The 17,527-nt window shown below is 49.2% G+C and overlaps 1 protein-coding gene across 3 annotated transcripts in view; it reads right to left on the minus strand.

The window, feature by feature from the left end:
• Positions 1–255: 255 nt before the first annotated feature.
• The window catches only part of CAPZB (capping actin protein of muscle Z-line subunit beta), a 143,443-nt gene continuing 126,171 nt past the window's right edge, over positions 256–17,527 (minus strand). For 2 of the 3 annotated variants that reach the window (XM_036914476.2, XM_036914473.2), the window contains exons 7-10: positions 6,453–6,518; positions 5,641–5,717; positions 4,070–4,182; positions 256–1,109 (exon numbers count right to left, since the gene is read on the minus strand). In XM_036914476.2, the coding sequence (XP_036770371.1) occupies positions 4,080–4,182; positions 5,641–5,717; positions 6,453–6,518 (246 nt within the window). In that variant the 3' untranslated portion in view covers positions 256–1,109; positions 4,070–4,079. The remainder of the gene's footprint in view (positions 1,110–4,069; positions 4,183–5,640; positions 5,718–6,452; positions 6,519–17,527) is intronic. The other variant, XM_036914474.2, reaches the window with a different exon arrangement.

Below are 17,527 nucleotides of genomic sequence, written 5' to 3' on the forward strand. Positions count from 1 at the left end.
TAAGAGGCCAAGGGGCTCCCACCTCAGCAGTCCAGGTGGCTTCAAGGGGCTCCAGCTTGTCAGGAGCGGCAGCCGGGAGCAGCTCTGGGGCTCTGCAAGGACCCCTTTCCTCCTCGCCCACAAGGTCCCACACCTCCTCTGCCCAGAACCCTGCCAAGGCCTGTGACGCACCCCCATCGTGGGTCAGCCCTCATGGCCAAGGACACCCATGCTTGGAAACCATGAGGCAGGCAAGAAAGAATACGAGGCCAATGCTAACTACGTCCCAGTTTCTTTTTATTTTTTTTGTTTTTTCCTTTTTTTTTAAGTATGGAAGCTCAAGTATAAGATGTAGATTTTTTTTTAAGCTTTACAAAAAAACAAAATAAAACAAAAAAACTCCTTTTGCATTCCATAAAAATTGACAGAAAAGCACCTGGCCAGAAGAGCGGACCGTCAGCAGGCCCAGCCCCCGCGCCCCCACCATGTGGTCTCCGTGGGACAGGGGCCGCCTGCAGGACAGTGCTGAAGGCCACCTCTCCCTTCTCCCAGAGCTGTCCCCCGTCCCCCAAGCCTCCAGCCCCAAGCAACTCCCAAACACACGTGGTATCAGATTTCCAGTTTTTCTTCTATCTTTCACACACCACAGTTATTTCATAAAATTTTTTTGTTTTACATTTTTTACACCAATGTAACAAAAAGGTGGGAGGGAAGGGAAGGCAGACAGACAGTGTATTTTATGCCTATAAAGGGGTAGTAGGGGGCAGACGGGGGCTGAGGCAAACAAAAAAACACACGGTCTCTATGGAAATACCGAGTTTTGATAGCAAAACGTGGTGGGAAGTAGGCCTCAGAGACAGAGAGGGGTATTTATTGGGCTTTATTCTTGGGGGAGAGATGGCGCTGTGTGGTCAGTGATGCAAGTTGTTATGTGACCTGTTGGGAAGGGAAGGGATGGGATGAGGGAAGGAGCAGAAAACGAGTTTCCTACGAAAGGAATCTAACGAGTGCATGGCGTGTCCGGTTAGCGTGAAGCAGAGGTTTAACATTGCTGCTTTCTCTTCAAAGCCTCCACCAGGTCGTTCTTAAGAGCTTCTTGTTTTGATTTGTCTGCAAAAGTCTGCACAGACCTGCCAAGGAGGAAAAGAACTGTCATGAGCAGGTTTAACAGGCAGCTGAGGCTGCTGCCTGGTGGCCTGGCCGGACACGCCGCCCATGAGGTGGGCCTCCTCGGCTGGGGGTCTGGACCACCAGGCAAGGCACTGCGATCCTCTCTAGAACTGCAAGCAGGGTAGGAGAGATGAGGTGGCGGCGGCACAGAGCCTGAGACCTGCACACTCCACACCTCGCCGGGCGCTGCAGGGGAGGTATGCAGCCCAACCTGACAGATGCTCACCTCTGCACTGGTCTGGGGTGACCTGGCCATAGCCACCAGAACCCTAACCCGCTTCTCTGGGCACAGGTCCCAGGTCAGTCTGAACCAGAAGGTGGCTTCTGGGCTTCCAAGCACAATGCAGCAAAGACCCCACCCCATGCTCCAGACCAGCTACGGCCTCAGTGCCATGAGGACCCTGCTATAAAGCTCCCCTCACTGCACCCCTGCCCAGCAGAGGAGCTCGTGGCTCACCCCACAAGTGCAGGGTGAAGAGCTGGCACCTGTGGACGTCTGAGTACACTGGTTCATGGGCAGGGCAGCACAAGAGGAGCAGGTGCCTTTAGGCTTCTGCTGTGAGGCACCATCACCTGGTAACTCGGCCAAGAAAATCCCTCAGCCTGGATTTCAAGAGGCAGCACGGGACTGAGAAGCGTGCCCTGGGTTCCCGCCGTCAAATCCTGGCTTTGTGGGGCCCGCTACTGGGAGAGCATTTATGCTCGGCGCTGACACTCCTCAGCAAGCTTTGTAGAGGCTATACAATTTACTGAGTGCTTTTTCCACATACTCCTCATTTTACTCTTACAAGCATCCCCAAGACAAGTAGAAATCTTAGTATTATTCCCAACTGACAGCTGAGGGGCAGGTTCAGGGAACTGCACCCTGGCAGTGACCTCTACAATGACTTTGTCAACTTTACCCAACATGCTGGCTAACCAAGAACTTCTTAAACCATTTATAAGCCTTGAAACAGTTTCAGAGCAGTGGAAAGAAAGGGTGGAAAGCCTCCTCAAAGGAATGGTGTGGACGCCAGACTCCACAGGAACCTCAGTCTGATAACACACTGACAGTGAGAAAGAATGGGAAAGAGGAATCAAAAAATAATCCTAAATGCCAAAAAGAGGTAAGGTAAGATGAAGCAAAACCTAGCAGCACGTCAGCATCCCAAGTTGAATTCTGACTACTTGGTCCTAGAAAAAACACAGAAAGTATCCTCAAAATGGTTAAGAGGCTTTGAAAGAATCTGTATACAACTAAAATCATTCCAATGAGAAAAGCTGGCATTTGGGGCTGATGCTGCCAAATACCGATTTCCGAATGTGTGTCCTGGACTGCCCCCTGCTCTGTGGCAGCCAAAGGGAGGGTCAGACAGCAGCCCTGGTGGGCCTCGGGCTCCAAGCCTCACCCAGTCCCCCATGTGGTTCTGGAAAAGCTCCCAGTAGGAGGTTAGCATGGCCAGGGGGAGGACACAATAGGCGAAGCAGCAGCTCCCGTGGCTCCTGTGTGGGCGCTGGTGCTTCTGGGAAGAAGCCGAGCATACCAGGCTGGGCTGTGCCCTCCCCGCACCCCTCAAAAGACAAAGTTCCAGGGTTAGAACCAGGGTTAGAATGAGGGGAGAGACAGGAGGTGAAGCTTCCAACAGCTGGGGGTGTAAGGAGCAGCGCACTCATTTAGCACAGGGCGTGGGAAGGTCATTGCCAAGCAACCTCGAACCGATGCCTGGAGAAGCGCTAACTCAGTGCGGGAAGGACCTGCTCTGCACAGATGGGGCACCAGGATGCCCACCGCTGCAGACTTTCTACGCTGGAAAGTCTCCAGTGGGAAGAGGATCGCAGGCTAGAGAGCCAGAAGATTCTAGACTTATCCTAAAAGCTGAGGGGCTGGGGGAGAAAACGGCCCAACAATGGGATACCTTAGAAAGGGGGTTTTCTCAATGCCATCTTGGGAACCTGATGGTCCCAGCATGAGGCTGGAAGCCGACAGGTGCCAGAGGCCTGGAGCTGGCACACACACCCAGAGCGGACCAACAGGTCGGAGTCCGTGGGCACTGAAGAGCGGCTCCTCTGCCCGACCCACCCTGGAGGGGTCCCTCGGAGTGTAATCCCGGGGCCTGGAGCCCTGCCCAGCTGAGTTTCCAAGCGCCTCACACGAAAGCCAGCTTCCCTCCTCCTCTCGGGGGATGCCGACTGCCTCCATACATCTGCATTTGCACAAACTCAAGTCACGGTTCTCGGTCATTATTACGAGCAAGACTATTTTCCTTTCTGTCAGCATACTGCATTTCTGAGGACAGCTGCAGCTGGTTAGGGGTGGAAGGTTACGCTGGCCCAGGCAGCTCCAGCAGCAGCTGGTCTGGGTGCATGAGGCCCAGCCAGGGGGACCAGAGCTCCCACTCTGTGCACCCTCCCCGGATGTGGAGCAATACACTCCTTTCAAGACAGCCAGCACCGACAGTCACTTTGCCACTGAGAAGGGAGCTCCTACGGCTTCTGGGATCCTCTGTGGCAAAGCTGGGTTGACCTGGCAGCACATACAGAGATTCAGAGAGGCTGCCTTAAAGCATGTGGATGACCACAAGGCAAAGTATGGCCCATCGCTCTGAGCCAGTCAGAGCAGTGCAGACAAGCGGCTTCTGCTGGAGAGGCAAGGTTAATCCCCTGGATGGGGCTTCTTCAGGAGCAAAAGCCAAAACCGCCCCTCTGTCTACCCCCGCCCTCACAGTGCAAAGCACACACCCCACATATGTGATACAAGCGGGTCCGTGTTATGTGGGGCTGATTTTACGTGTTACTGTGGCTGCTCACAGCCGTAAGTGGACACAGGGGTTAGTGTGGTTTATATGGCCGCAAGACAACGGCTGGACCGGCAGGGTCTGAGTGAGTTGGTGAGTCCTGTTTAGTGGGGAGGATGCTCACGCCTCTCAGGCAGGGAGGGTACCTGGATCGGCCTAATTATCAGGCTGGATGTGGATCTGGCGCTGGGTCAGCACTTGAGAAAGCTCCCTCTGCAACTGCTGAAACTTTGGGTTGTCAGGGATAGCATCAACAGATCTATGGAGAGGGGTCAGAGGTGAGGGCGGCAGAGGGGCAACACAGGTCGGGGGCACCAGGCGGTGACAGCCGAGAGGAAATGCAGGGGACACAGAGGTTCAAGGAAGAGGCGCACATCACCAAGGCCACCGGTGCACAGGCAGCGGTGTGGAGGTCGGTGTGCAGAGCATACACAATGGCCACGGTTTTCAGGGGCTCACAAACCCACCCTGCAGGCTCTTTGTGTGTCTCTCCTACTCTCCGGCACTGCCTGGGGATCGTGCAGGTGGGGTGGGTGGAGGAGCCCGGGGGGAGTGTGTCTGGTGAGGATGGTACAGTGGCCCCAGGTGGCAGGCTGCTGGGACCCATGGGCTCTCACCCGGCCCCAGGCCAGGAAGCTCTGGGCACAGATGACCTCGAGGCCCCAGGCTCAACAGCCAGAGGAGAGACAGTGATGGGGGGTGGGGGTGGGAAGTAAGACCCACCAGGGCAAGCCACCCCCAAGTGCTCCACTGAGGGATGGGGGTGGGGGCGGGAAATCAGACAGATGAGGGTCCAAAGGGGACTCCTTGCTATTTTAAAACTCTAGGAGGAGGAAACCAAACATCTGCGTCCTGGACAAATTCACAAGTAAGGGCAGCCCCCAGAGCTGCTTCCCGCTTCCTTCTGGCCCAAAAGGGAAGATTTGCACCCAGAATGGGGCACTAGAGGGCTGGGGCCAAGGGCAGAGCAGGAGCCCTCAGACTCACACAGACGTGCTGGGCAGCAGAGCAGACTTCATCCTCTCATCTAACCCCGCAGCGGCCCTGCCTCTGTGGCCTGCTGAGGGCTGGTGAGAGGGGCCCTGGCTGAAGGTCACACAGCTCAGGGTGACACAGCCTGATTGCGATCTGGCCTCCTGACTTCACTTGCTCCACAGCTGCGTCTACTGCCCCCCAGAGGGGCTCTGGCCCTCCTGCTCTGCCCACCACAGACCTCCAGGACCCAGAGGGCCCTTCCCAGCCTTCTCTCAGGCGACGCTGCAGGACTGAGGACACAAGGCGGGTGGAGGGGCAGCTCAGGGCCCCAGCCAGTCCAACAGAGCCCCCGCAGAGCACATCAGAGGGGCTGGGGGCCCTCTCCCGGAACGGCAGGCTGAGGCAGCTCTCTCTGCTGCCCTGACGCACAGCCAGCCAGAGGCGGCCAGGCCGCCCAGAGGTCTGCACTCCCTCCCAGGTTGCAGGGGCTGGGCGGGTTCTTTCCACAGGACTGAGAGGAGGTGACTCCAGGGATGAGAGCACCGGTTAAGGTGAACATCCCCCCAGAAAAACAAGGTAAGAGTTAACATCTACTTAGAGTGCCAACTATGTGTGTAAGTGCTTTATCTTTCCAAACCTGCATTAACAGTCCCAAGAGGTGGGTATTTAGCAATTAACCAGTAAACCCAGGGTTCAAATCCACAGCTTCTGGTTCCAATGCTTGTGCTTTTGGATACATTACCTCAGCCCATTGACGATGTCCTTTGTCTTTCCAAAGTAGATCTCATTCAGCGTACTTCTGATTTTATTTTCCATGTCCTGGGAAGGGAGTAAGTCAGATGAAAGGCAAACAGGAGCCCTGCGGCTCAGACCCTCCCCCGCCCAGCAGCTCGCCCCTGCAGTCCCCGCTGTGACCACACGGGGGAAGCACATGACTGCGCCAAGGCCGTGGGTGAGCCCCAAGGGTCAGGACCCCACCTGTATCTCGTGCTCTGAGCACCTTACCCTCCCCAGGAAGCCGACCAATATCCAGGTACTGGGGGCCAACGCCGACCGTCAGACCACACTGGGAGCTGTTCTATACCACATCACCACCCCTCAGCCTTCCCACAAATTTTGGAAACAATTCTGTGAAGCCAGAGTGCTTCCCTTTCCTAGGAGAGCAGAGCGTGGTGCCGGGCAGGCGGAGGCAGGCGCGGCTGAAGCTCCTGCAGGGCTGCTTCCTCTCAGAGATCAGGCCTCTGCTCATGCCTGCCCAGGGGAACTAGGGGCGACCGACGAGGGCTTCTCAAGTAGTCTTCTGGAGCTTGTTTGGGGTGGGGGCAGTTTAGGGGGTGCCTTGGAGCTGAGCCCTGCTCTCATCCAGATCAGAAGGCTCAGAAAACACGAGGTCAAGATAAAAAATAAGAAACGCACTGCTGGCTGCCATGGAGTAGCAAGAAAGAGGAGAGAGGAGAGAGCCTGCAGACGGCAGACTTCAGGGCCAAAATGTCCCCTGCTGTGGGAAGTGACCCCCAGCAAGAGGAGCGAACCTGAGCCCAGGGGCCGACTCACCTCTACCAGGCGCCCGATGTTGGCTATGTGTGGGGAGCAGTCGCTCACAGTTTCATCTTTCTCCATCTACAAAAGACAAAGACATTCCTCCAAGTCGGAAAGCCAAGTGCTTCCTGAGAATGACAGCCGCTGCTGGCGGCATGGCCCACCTTCCTGGTTTGCAAAGGGCCTGCTATTCCTGCTGGCAGCTCTGGAGTCAGCTGCATGCAGAACAAGGCCACCTTTCTGGTGGGGGACCCAGCACAGAATGCCTTAGGTTTCAGGTCACAAACAGCCCAGCCAGAAGCATGGAGCCCCCCCCCCATTTCCAGGGGACAGTCTGCTGCTGCCCTTGGTGGAGCACCTCCCAGCCAGCCCAGAGCAGGGAAGGCAAAGGTGACTGCCCTTGCCAGGCACTGGCTCGGGCTGCCTGCCTCCAGGTTTGGGGCCCGGTATTGCAGGTGGAGTCCCTAATGTGCTGTGACAACACTGGGCGGCTCCTGAATGGGGCCGCCAACCCTGCCAACAGGAGATTCTGAGGCTCAAAAAGATGACCTGCCCCAGGACATACAGGTATTAAGAGCAGAACTGGGGTCAAACCCTCTTACTCCAGAGCCTGCATCCTTTCCACAGGGTGAGGGTAGGTTGGCCCAGTGCTCCTGAGACTGAGCAAGAATCCCAATCCAGATTCCTTATTATGATGGGGTGGGGATTTGGAGGAGGTGGGACCCAGCAATTCGAGTATTGGGCAGTCAATTCTGGCCCAATCATCAAAACTCTTGAGTATTAAAAGCAGAGGGGGTGCACGGTGAACATCATACTTAACAGTGAGAAGCTGAAAGCTTTTCTTCTAAGATCAGGAACAAGACAAGGATGCCCACTCTCCCCGCTTTTATTCAACATAGTAAGGGAGGTCCCTAGCCACGGCACTCAGACAACACAAAGAAATAAAAGGCACCCAAAGATTCTCAAGATGGCAGCCTGAGTAGGGTGGCGGAAATCTCCTCACAAAACCATATATATTTTGAAAATACAGTGAATACAACTATTCCTAAAAGAGTGACTGGAAGATACAGTACACCAGTCAGGCCACATCTGTGAGAGCCCAACATCTCACGGAAAAGGGTAAGATACGAAGCCGTGACCTGGCAGGACCCGAGCGCTCCCCCAACCCCAGCTCAATGGCGGGAGGAAGGGAATCACAGTGGGGAGGGAGTGGAAGCACAGGATGGCTAAATAACCAGCCCTGCTGGTCTGCCCTGGGAGCACAGACACACAATCCATGGTGCACTGGATATTGGAGGAGCGGAAAAGCAAGGTCCAGGATTGAGACTGCAAACAGGTTCCCACAGCTGGCTGCACGAGGACAAAAGAAAAGCGGGTGCTTTAAAAGTCTTAAAGGGACAAGGGTTTAACAGGTGGACAAAATCACCCTGGCACACTCAGCCCAGCAGGCTGGGAACTTTAAGGAACTTCAGGCGCCCTAACCCCCTGGGTGTCAACGCAGCTCAGAAGCCCCTTGCGGCGATAAGCAGCCTGCCATTCCTTACCCCACCCACTGGCACTGCAAGCAAACCAGTTGACCCACCAATGCTGGGGGACAGGCGGGGAGCAGCCCCACCTACAGCAACCACACAGCTTAGCACAGAGGTTTCTCCCAGTGCACAGCTAACCGGCCCAGACCCAGAGGCTGCTCCCTGTGCATGGTTGACTGGCAGACAGCGGAGACTGGTGCAGAGTCCAGGAGGCTCAGGGGATTAACCCAGAGGCCACTCCCTGCATGCGCTTGACCAGCGCAGACAATGGAGATGGGCGCAGAGTCCAGGAACCACAAAGGGGCTCTGTTCTCATGGCAGCACACGCGCCGCTCGCCTGCAAGCCCCGCCAGTGCCCTAGGCCATCCCAAGGTCTGCCCCGCCCACGGCAGCTCAGGGGATTAACCCAGAGGCTGCCCCCTGTGTGCAGCTGACCAACACAGACAGCGGAGATGGGCATGGAGACTGGGAGGCACAAAGGGGCTTTGCTCTTGTGGCAGAACATGTGCTGCTGACCTGTAACCCCTGCCATTGCCCTAGTCATCTAGAAGGCCTCCCTGCCCACAGCAGCTTAGGGGATTAACCCAGAGGCTGCTCTCTGTGTGTGGTTAACCAGCACAGGCAGCGGAGACAGGCAAGGCGACTGGCAAGCAAGAAAGGACTTTGTTCTCTCAGGTTGCACATGCGCCACTTGCCGGCAACCACTCCCATCACCATGAAAAGGCAGAAGAACCTTGTTCAGTCCAAAATCCCTCAAACACCAGAGACTGGGCTTGGGAGACTGAAATCACCAATCTTCCTGAAAAAGAATTCAAAATAAAAGTCATATGCATGCTGATGGAGCTACAGAGAAATATTCAAGAGCTAAGGGATGAATTCAGGAGGGAGATAACAGAAATGAAACAGACAATGGAAGGATTTAAGAGCAGACTGGATGCGGTGGAAGAGACTGTAAAGGGAATACAAATCACAGAACAGGAATACGGAGAAGCTGAGGCAGAGAAAGATAAAAGGATCTCTAGGAATGAAAGAATATTAAGAAAACTGTGTGACCAACCCAAATGGAACAATATTTGCATTATAGGGGTACCAGAAGAAGAAGAAGAGAGAAAAAGGGATAGAAAGTGTCTTTGAAGAAATAATTGCTGAAAACTTCCCCAATCTGGGGAAGGAAATAGTCTCTCAGACCATGGAAGTCCATACATCTCCCAACACAAGGGACCCAAGGAGGACACAACCAAAACATATAATAATTAAAACAGCAAAGATCAAAGACAAGGACAGAGTATTAAAGGCAGCCAGAGAGAGAAAAAAGATTAACTACAAAGGAAAACCCATCAGGCTATGATCAGACTTCTCAGCAGAAACCTTACAGGCCAGAAGGGAATGACAATATATTCAATGCAATGAAACAGAAGGGCCTCGAAACCAAGAATACTGTATTCAGCATGATTATAATTTAAATTTGAAGGAGGGATTAAACAATTCCAAGATAAGCAAAAGTTGAGGGAATTTACCTCCCACAAACCATCTCTACAATGTATTTTAAAGGGACTGCTCTAGATGTAAGTATTGCCTAAGGCTAAATAGCTGTCACCAGGGAAAATAAAAACACAGCAAAGAAAGTAGACCAACCACATACTAACTAAGGGCAAAATTAAATGAGCTATCCACAAAAGCAGTCAAGGGAACACAGAGTACAGAAAAAATACCTAACATATAAAGAGTGGAGGAGGAAGAAAAAGAAGGGAGAGAAATAAAGAATCATCAGACTGTGTTTATAATAGCATAATAAGTGAGTTAAGTTAGACAGTTAGATAGTAAAGAAGCTGCCCTTGAACCTTTGGTAACCACGGATCCAAAGCCTGCAATGGCAATAAGTACATATCTATCGATAATCACCCTAAATGTAAATGGACTGGATGCACCAATCAAAAGACAGAGTAAAAGAATGGATAAAAAAGCAAGACCCATCTATATGCTGCCTACAAGAGACTCACTTCAAACCCAAAGAAATACACAGACTAAAAGTGAAGGGATGGAAAAAGATATTTCATGCAAACAATAGGGAGAAAAAAACTGGTGTTGCAGTACTTATTTCAGACAAAATAGACTTCAAAAGAAAGACAGTAACAAGAGACAAAGGAGGACATTACATAATAATAAAGGGGTCAGTCCAACAAGAGGATATAACCATTATAAATATCTATGCACTCAACACAGGAGCACCTACCTACATATGTGAAACAAATACTAACAGAATTAAAGGAGGAAATAGAATGCAATGCATTCATTTTAGGAGACTTCAACACACCACTCACTCCAAAGGACAGATCAGCCAGACAGAAAATAAGTAAGGACACAGAGGCACTGAACAACACACTAGAACAGATGGACCTAACAGACATCTACAGAACTCTACACCCAAAAGCAGCAGGATACACATTCTTCTCAAGAGCACAAGAAACATTTTCAAGAATAGATCATATACCAGGCCACAAGAAGAGCCTCAGTAAATTCAAAAAGACTGAAATTGTACGAACCAGCTTCTCAGACCACAAAGTTATGAAACTAGAAATAAATTATGCAAAGAAAACAAAAAAGCCCACAAACACACGGAGGCTTAACAACATGCTCCTAAATAATCAATGGATCAATGACCAAATTTAAACAGAAATCAAGCAATATATGGAGACAAATGAAAACAACAGCACAATGCCCCAACTTCTGTGGGACACAGTGAAGGCAGTTCTAAGACAAAGTATATAGCAATCCAGGCCTATTTAAAGAAGGAAGAACAACCCCAAATGAATAGTCTAAATCCTCAATTACTGAAACTGGAAAAAAGAATAAATGAGGCAGAAAGTCAGCAGAAGGAGGGACATAATAAAGATTACAGAAGAAATAAATAAAATTGAGAAGAATAAAACAAAAAGAAAAAAATTAATGAAACCAAGAGCTGGTTCTTTGAGGAAATAAACAAAATAGATAAACCCCCAGCCAGAAAAAATGAGAATCTACACACAAAAACAGAATCAGAAATGAGAAAGGAAAAATCAGGATGGACACCACAGAAATACAAAGAATTATTATAGAATACTATGAAAATCTATATGCTAACAATCTGGATAACCTAGAAGAAATGGACAACTTTCTAGAAAAATACAATCTTCCAAGAATGACCTAGGAAGTAACAGAAAGTCTGAACAGACCAATTACCAGCAATGAAATTGCATCGGTAATCAAAAAACTACCCAAAAACAAAACTCCTGAACCAGATGGATTCACCGCTGAATTTCATCAGACATTTAGAGAAGACATAATACCCATTCTCCTTAAAGTTTTCCAAAAAACAGAAGAGAAGGGAATACTGCCAAACTCATTCTATGAGGCCAGCATCACTCTAATACCAAAATCAGGCAAAGACACCACAAAAAAAAAAGTACAGACCAATATCCCTGATGAACACAGATGCAAAAATACTCAACAAACTATTAGCAAACCGAATTCAAAAATACATCAAGAAGATCATACACCATGACCAAGTGGGATTCATCCCAGGGATGCAAGGATGGTACAACATTTGAAAATCCATCAACATCACCACCACATCAACAAAAAGAAGGACAAAAATCACATGATCATCTCCATAGGTGCTGAAAAAGCATTTGACAAAATTGAACATCCACTCATGATAAAAACTCTCAACAAAATGGGTATAGAGGGCAAGTACCTAAACATAATAAAGGCCATATATGACAAACCCACAGCCAACATCATACTTAACGGTGAGAAGCTGAAAGCTTTTCCTCTAAGATCAGGAACAAGACAAGGATGCCCACTCTCCCCACTTTTATTCAACATAGTTCTGGAGGGCCCAGCCATGGCAATCAGACAACACAAATAAATACAAAGCATCCAGATTGATAAGGAAGAACTCAAACTGTCATTGTTTGCAGATGACATGATACTGTACATAAAAATCCCTAAAGAATACACTCCAAAACTACTAGATCTGATATCTGAATTCAGCAAAGTTGCAAGATACAAAATTAATACACAGAAATCTGCTGCATTCCTATACACTAATGATGAATTAGCAGAAAGAGAAATCCGGAAAACAATTCCATTCACAATTCCATCAAAAAGAATAAAATACCTAGGAATAAACCCAGCCAAGGAAATAAAAGACCTATACCTGAAAATTATAAGACACTCCTAAGAGAAATTAAAGGACACTAATAAATGGAAACTCATCCCATGCTCTTGGGTAGGAAGAATAAATATTGTCAAAATGGCCATCCTGCCTAAAGCAAACAACAGATTCAATGCAATTCCTATCAAAATACCAACAGCATTCTTCAATGAACTGGAACAAATAGTTCTAAAATTCATATGGAACCACAAAAGACCCTGAATAGCCAAAGCAACCCTGAGAAGGAAGAATAAAGCAGGGGGGAATCTCACTTCCCAACTTCAAGCTCTACTCAAAGCCACAGTAATCAAGGCAATTTGGTACTGGCACAAGAACAGAGGCACAGACCAGTGGAACAGAATAGAGACTCCAGACATTAACCCAAGCATATATGGTCAATTAATATGTATATGATTAAGGAGCCATGGATATACAGTGGGGAAATGACAGCCTCTTCAACAGCTGGTGTTGGCAAAACTGGACAGCTACATGTAAGAGAATGAAACTGGATCACTGTTTAACTCCACACACAAAAGTAAACTCGAAATGGATCAAAAATCTTTAAGTCATGAAACCATAAAACTCTTAGAAGAAAATATAGGCAAAACTCTCTTGAATATAAACATGAACAATTTCTTCATGAACGTATCTCCATGGGCAAGAAAACAAAAGCAAAAATGAACAAGGGGACTATATCAAACTAAAAAGCTTCTGTGCAGCAAAAGACACCTTCAGTAGAACAAAAAGGCATCCTACAGTATGGGAGAACATATTCATAAATGATGTATCCGATAAGGGGTTGACATCCAAAATATACAAAGAGCTCATGCACCTCAACAAACAAAAAGCAAATAATCCAATTAAAAAATGGGCAGAGGATCTGAACAGACATTTCTCCAAAGAAGAAATTCAGATGGCCAACAGGCACATGAAGAGATGCTCCACATCCCTAATCATCAGAGAAATGCAAATTAAACCACAATGAGATAACACCTCATACCAGTTAGGATGGTCACCACCCAAAAGGCAAGGATGTGGAGAAAGGGGAACCCTCCTACACTGCTGGTGGGAATGTAAATTAGTTCAACCATTGTGGAAAGCAGTATGGAGGTTCCTCAAAACACTAAAAATAGAAATACCATTTGACCCAGGAATTCCACTCCTAGGTATTTATCCTAAGAATGCAGGAGCCCAGTTTCAAAAAGACATATGCACCCCTATGTTTATCATAGCACTATTTACAATAGCCAAGAAATGGAAGCAACCTAAGTGTCCATCAGTAGATGAATGGATAAAGAAGATGTGTGGTACATACACACAATGGAATATAATTCAGCCGTAAGAAGAAAACAAATCCTACCATTTGCAACAACATGGATGGAGCTGGAGGGTATTATGCTCAGTGAAATAAGGCAGGCGGAGAAAGACAAGTATCAAATGATTTCACTCATATGTGGAGTATAAGAACAAAGAAAAACTGAAGGAACAAAACAGCAGCAGACTCACAGAACCCAAGAATGGACTAACAGTTACCAAAGGGAAAGGGACTGGGAAGAATGGGTGGGAAGGGAGGGATAAGGGGGGGAAAGGGGCATTACAATTACCACACATAATGTACAGGGAGTGGGGGGGCATGGGGAAGGCAGTACAGCACAGAGAAGACAAGTAGTGACTCTATAGCATCTTACTACACTGATGGACAGTGACTGTAATGGGGTATGTGGTGGGGACTTGATAATGGGGGGAAATCTTGTAACCACAATGTTGCTCATGTGTGTATTAATGATACCATAATAAAATAATAAAAATAAAAAATAAAAAAACAAAAGGAGAGGAGGGAGGGAATTATGAAATGATGACTCCTGATATGGATGCTTGCTCATGTATCCCCCGACTTATCCTATGTTTATTTAAGCTATTTCCCTTACAAGATCATTAATTCCTAAAGGAGGGATTTGCCTAGTGGCGTGGAACCACATGAATGAATGCTCAACGCTACTAAGTTGAAAAGAACACGTAGCTACTGTTAGAACCAATGTCGAAAAAAGTTAGGGAAGCTGAGACAGGTAATTGAGAAGAGGATGAAAAGATAAGAATGGTATGAGGAAGGCTAGAGCTCAGAATGAATTTACACGAGAAAAAAAAAGCAGAGAAAAGGTAGGGTGTTAAGTATCTTCAGACCCAAAACAGCAGCACAGATGCTGGGATGGGCAGTGGTGTGCTCAGAGGTCAAAGGCCTCTGCTGCTTCTCACCCATGTTTACTCCTCTTCTCCCTCAGGCAGAATGGTTTTCCAGCCAGGGAGGCAGAAGAGACCCAGTTAAGAGGAAGATAAAGCCTTAAGCAAATAAGCAGATGGTAGGAGAGAACCAAGTCATTTTAAACAAGTAGGATTCCAGGGGCAGACAAACCTGATTCTGTGACACAGCCGTCCTTGAAAGATTACATGGCACTTTAGAGATGCAATTAATAACAATCGAGGAGAGCAGACAGGGAACGTAATGGGAAGACAGAGTGGTCTAAGAGGCTCACAAAGCCATGTGCCCCAGGCCACTGGAGGCGTCAGGAGAAATGGGGTGGCCATTAGTCAAGATGCTACAAGAGGGGATCCTAGGTAGTAGCAGCCTGGAACCTCTGGCCTTTTGAAGTTATCAAAATTAATCTTAGCAGAACAAAGACAACTGGTTCTGGCAAGACTGTCTTGCTGAGGACAAGCCAAATGCAAAAGAGGGAGAGATGCTAATGACGAGCTTCTCTGCCTCCTCACGCCAGGCCCTGAACTGTACTGGCACCCTTTGGCCAGAGCTGCCCAGATCCTGGGAGTCTTCATCCTCAGAGAACCCAAGGGTCCCTACAAAACAGAAGTGAGCATGCCCCCAAACTCAAATGTGATTGCTGATCCGCACCATTTCAGGTCTAATAAATACTGCACCCTGGGAGAGCTGCATGCTTGCTGGAGCACCCCCTGCCGCCAGACAGCTGCAGCGTGTGCATGCTGACAGGAGCTGGGAGCATGATGAGGAGGATGCGCTCCGTACCCATTTTTCGAAGGGAGTTTCTGAATGCCTTCACACTGGACGGTGTGTTCTCTCCTACACGGAAATGGTTCCTGTGCTCAGACTGAGGGCTCATGAACTGATCTTCTGAGCTGGGAGAGGCCTGGGAGTGGGAGATGGGGGTGGTGTTTGACCCAAATGGATGATGTCCTTCCACATATCACAGTCTCCCTCCCTCCCCAGTTCCATGCAGAGTGCAGATTCCTGGCAACCCCAGGGAAGCGATGAGGCTTTCAGCTCCATGAGGGCCCCATTTTAAATGAGCATCAGCAGCCCACAGTGAGGCCAGGGCTGTTGGCAAAGGGCTCTGGGCCATCAGGGTAAGCAATATCAAATTAGCGATTCAACCTCTTGGCTATCATCTTTATGCTTCACAATCAAGAGCTACGTTCCAATGAATCGAAAGGCTGAAACCACTGGACGCTCAAAGGTAAAGAAGTGGGTTGGCAGAGTGAGAAGGCTTGCTCCCCCCTAGGAGCAGAGTCACTTGCCAGGAGGACACAAGGGGCCCGAGCCTTGAGGCAGGGAATCTGAGCCCAAAGAAAAGGCCCAAGCAGGGTCCAGAGGGAAGAAGGTGCACTGGGAGCAGGAGCAAAGGCCTTGGTACACACAGACATGTTTCCACGGCCCCCTGGCCCACACCCCGGCAGACTCCCTCCACACCTGGTCAGGGTCAGCTTGCTGGAAATGCTGACCCACCAAAAACAGAACTATTTTTGTAATGCATGTATTATTACATCCTTATAAAAGCGGCTGCCAGAGGAAAACATTTTTATGTGCTGTGGCTACACAGATGTTCCACAAGGTGGTTCCAACCCAGACTGAAGTCAGAGCCCAGCCTGCTTATCCCCTCAAGTACCTCTCTTCTCCATGGCCTGGAGATGGCAAGAACCAGGGAAAGCAGGCCATTTTCTTCAAAAGGTGTCCTTGGTATCTTCCACTGCCCTATGGCATTTTCCTGAGCACAACTAGAGGGTGGGGCCCAAGGAAGCTAGGCCCCACTCCAAGGCTCCTACTCTGCAGCCCAGGGGATGAGGGTTGTGGCCTGTCTAGGCCTCTGTTTCCTTGCCTCTATCTTGTACTAAATGAGCTAATAATATATGCACAGTGCCCAGAACAGTGCCTGACAGAATGGCAGCTCCATTTCCCAGGACTCCCTGGTCTCAGCTCTGGGCAGAAGCCAGTGGCATCTTCCTAGTAGTCACTACCGAGCTGTGCTCTGGGTAACAGCTGGGCTGGAGGTCAGGACTTAACACGCTGTCAAGCCAGAAGAGAGTGGTCAGACGACCTCTAAAGGAAGGTTTGGTTTGCCCAGTTTAGGAAAATTTTAACTGAGCCTAAAACCATATATATTCTAGAAGATGGAAAACTCTCTGCTTGCAAAATATGTGGTAGTAGCAGTAATAGCTATTCTTGAGCATAAACCACGTGTCAAATGGCCTTTTATTTCTACTCTACAATAAGCTTTCCAAATAGGTATTATTAGCTCTATGGTGAAAATGCTGAGTTTCAGATATGGGAAGTGGTTTACTCAGATCACACAGCTGGAGAGTAACTCGGCTAGGGGTTGAACCAAGGCCTGGATGATTCTGAAACCTGTTTTCTTCCATGAGACCTCTCTGTTTGCTCAACTTCATCTGCGTCCTTTTCCAGAAAAATAAGGACAAACCACAATCCAAGACTTGGAAATTCCAAACAGTCTCCATCCCCGCCTCATCCGCTGCCCCTCAAGGGCCCCACCTCGGATCTCCAGTTCTTCCTCTCCTGCCCAACCTCCACAGTGGGCGGCTGTCCCAGGGAGGCAGTCCCGTGCCAGCTTTGCTTTGCAACCACCCCAGGTCATCTGACCAAAACCTAACTATCCCTAGAAGCCACACTGCGGAAGCATCCCCACCTCTGAGTCCAGGCAACTCCATGACACGCAGCTGCAGCTCTACCTTCCCGAGAAAGCAAGCACTTCTGGACCTCGCCCCTCCTCCCAGATCTGCAAGGCAGGCCACGGGCCTCTTTCCTGAGTGAAAACGCACCACCCTGCTTAACTGCCAAGTGCAAGTCACAGAGGATTTCCCTGCCATGACGCACAGGCAGGTGCGACTGCGGTAGCTTTACTGCTTGAAGGGCATCAGGTGCCTGCGTCCGAAAAGGGAGAGGGCCGGACTTGCAAAGGACAGGCCTAGTCTCTCCACTCGGCAAAATATTCCACCTTCGTTTCTAAATATTTAGACTCTGAAAAAAATATCAAACGAACATCTGCAGGACCCGTCTCTGGACCAGAAACCTTGGATCTCTTTCCAGAGATTTATAGCCTGCC

Source organism: Manis pentadactyla, chromosome 4, assembly GCF_030020395.1.
Source record: "Manis pentadactyla isolate mManPen7 chromosome 4, mManPen7.hap1, whole genome shotgun sequence".
NCBI lineage: Eukaryota > Metazoa > Chordata > Mammalia > Pholidota > Manidae > Manis > Manis pentadactyla.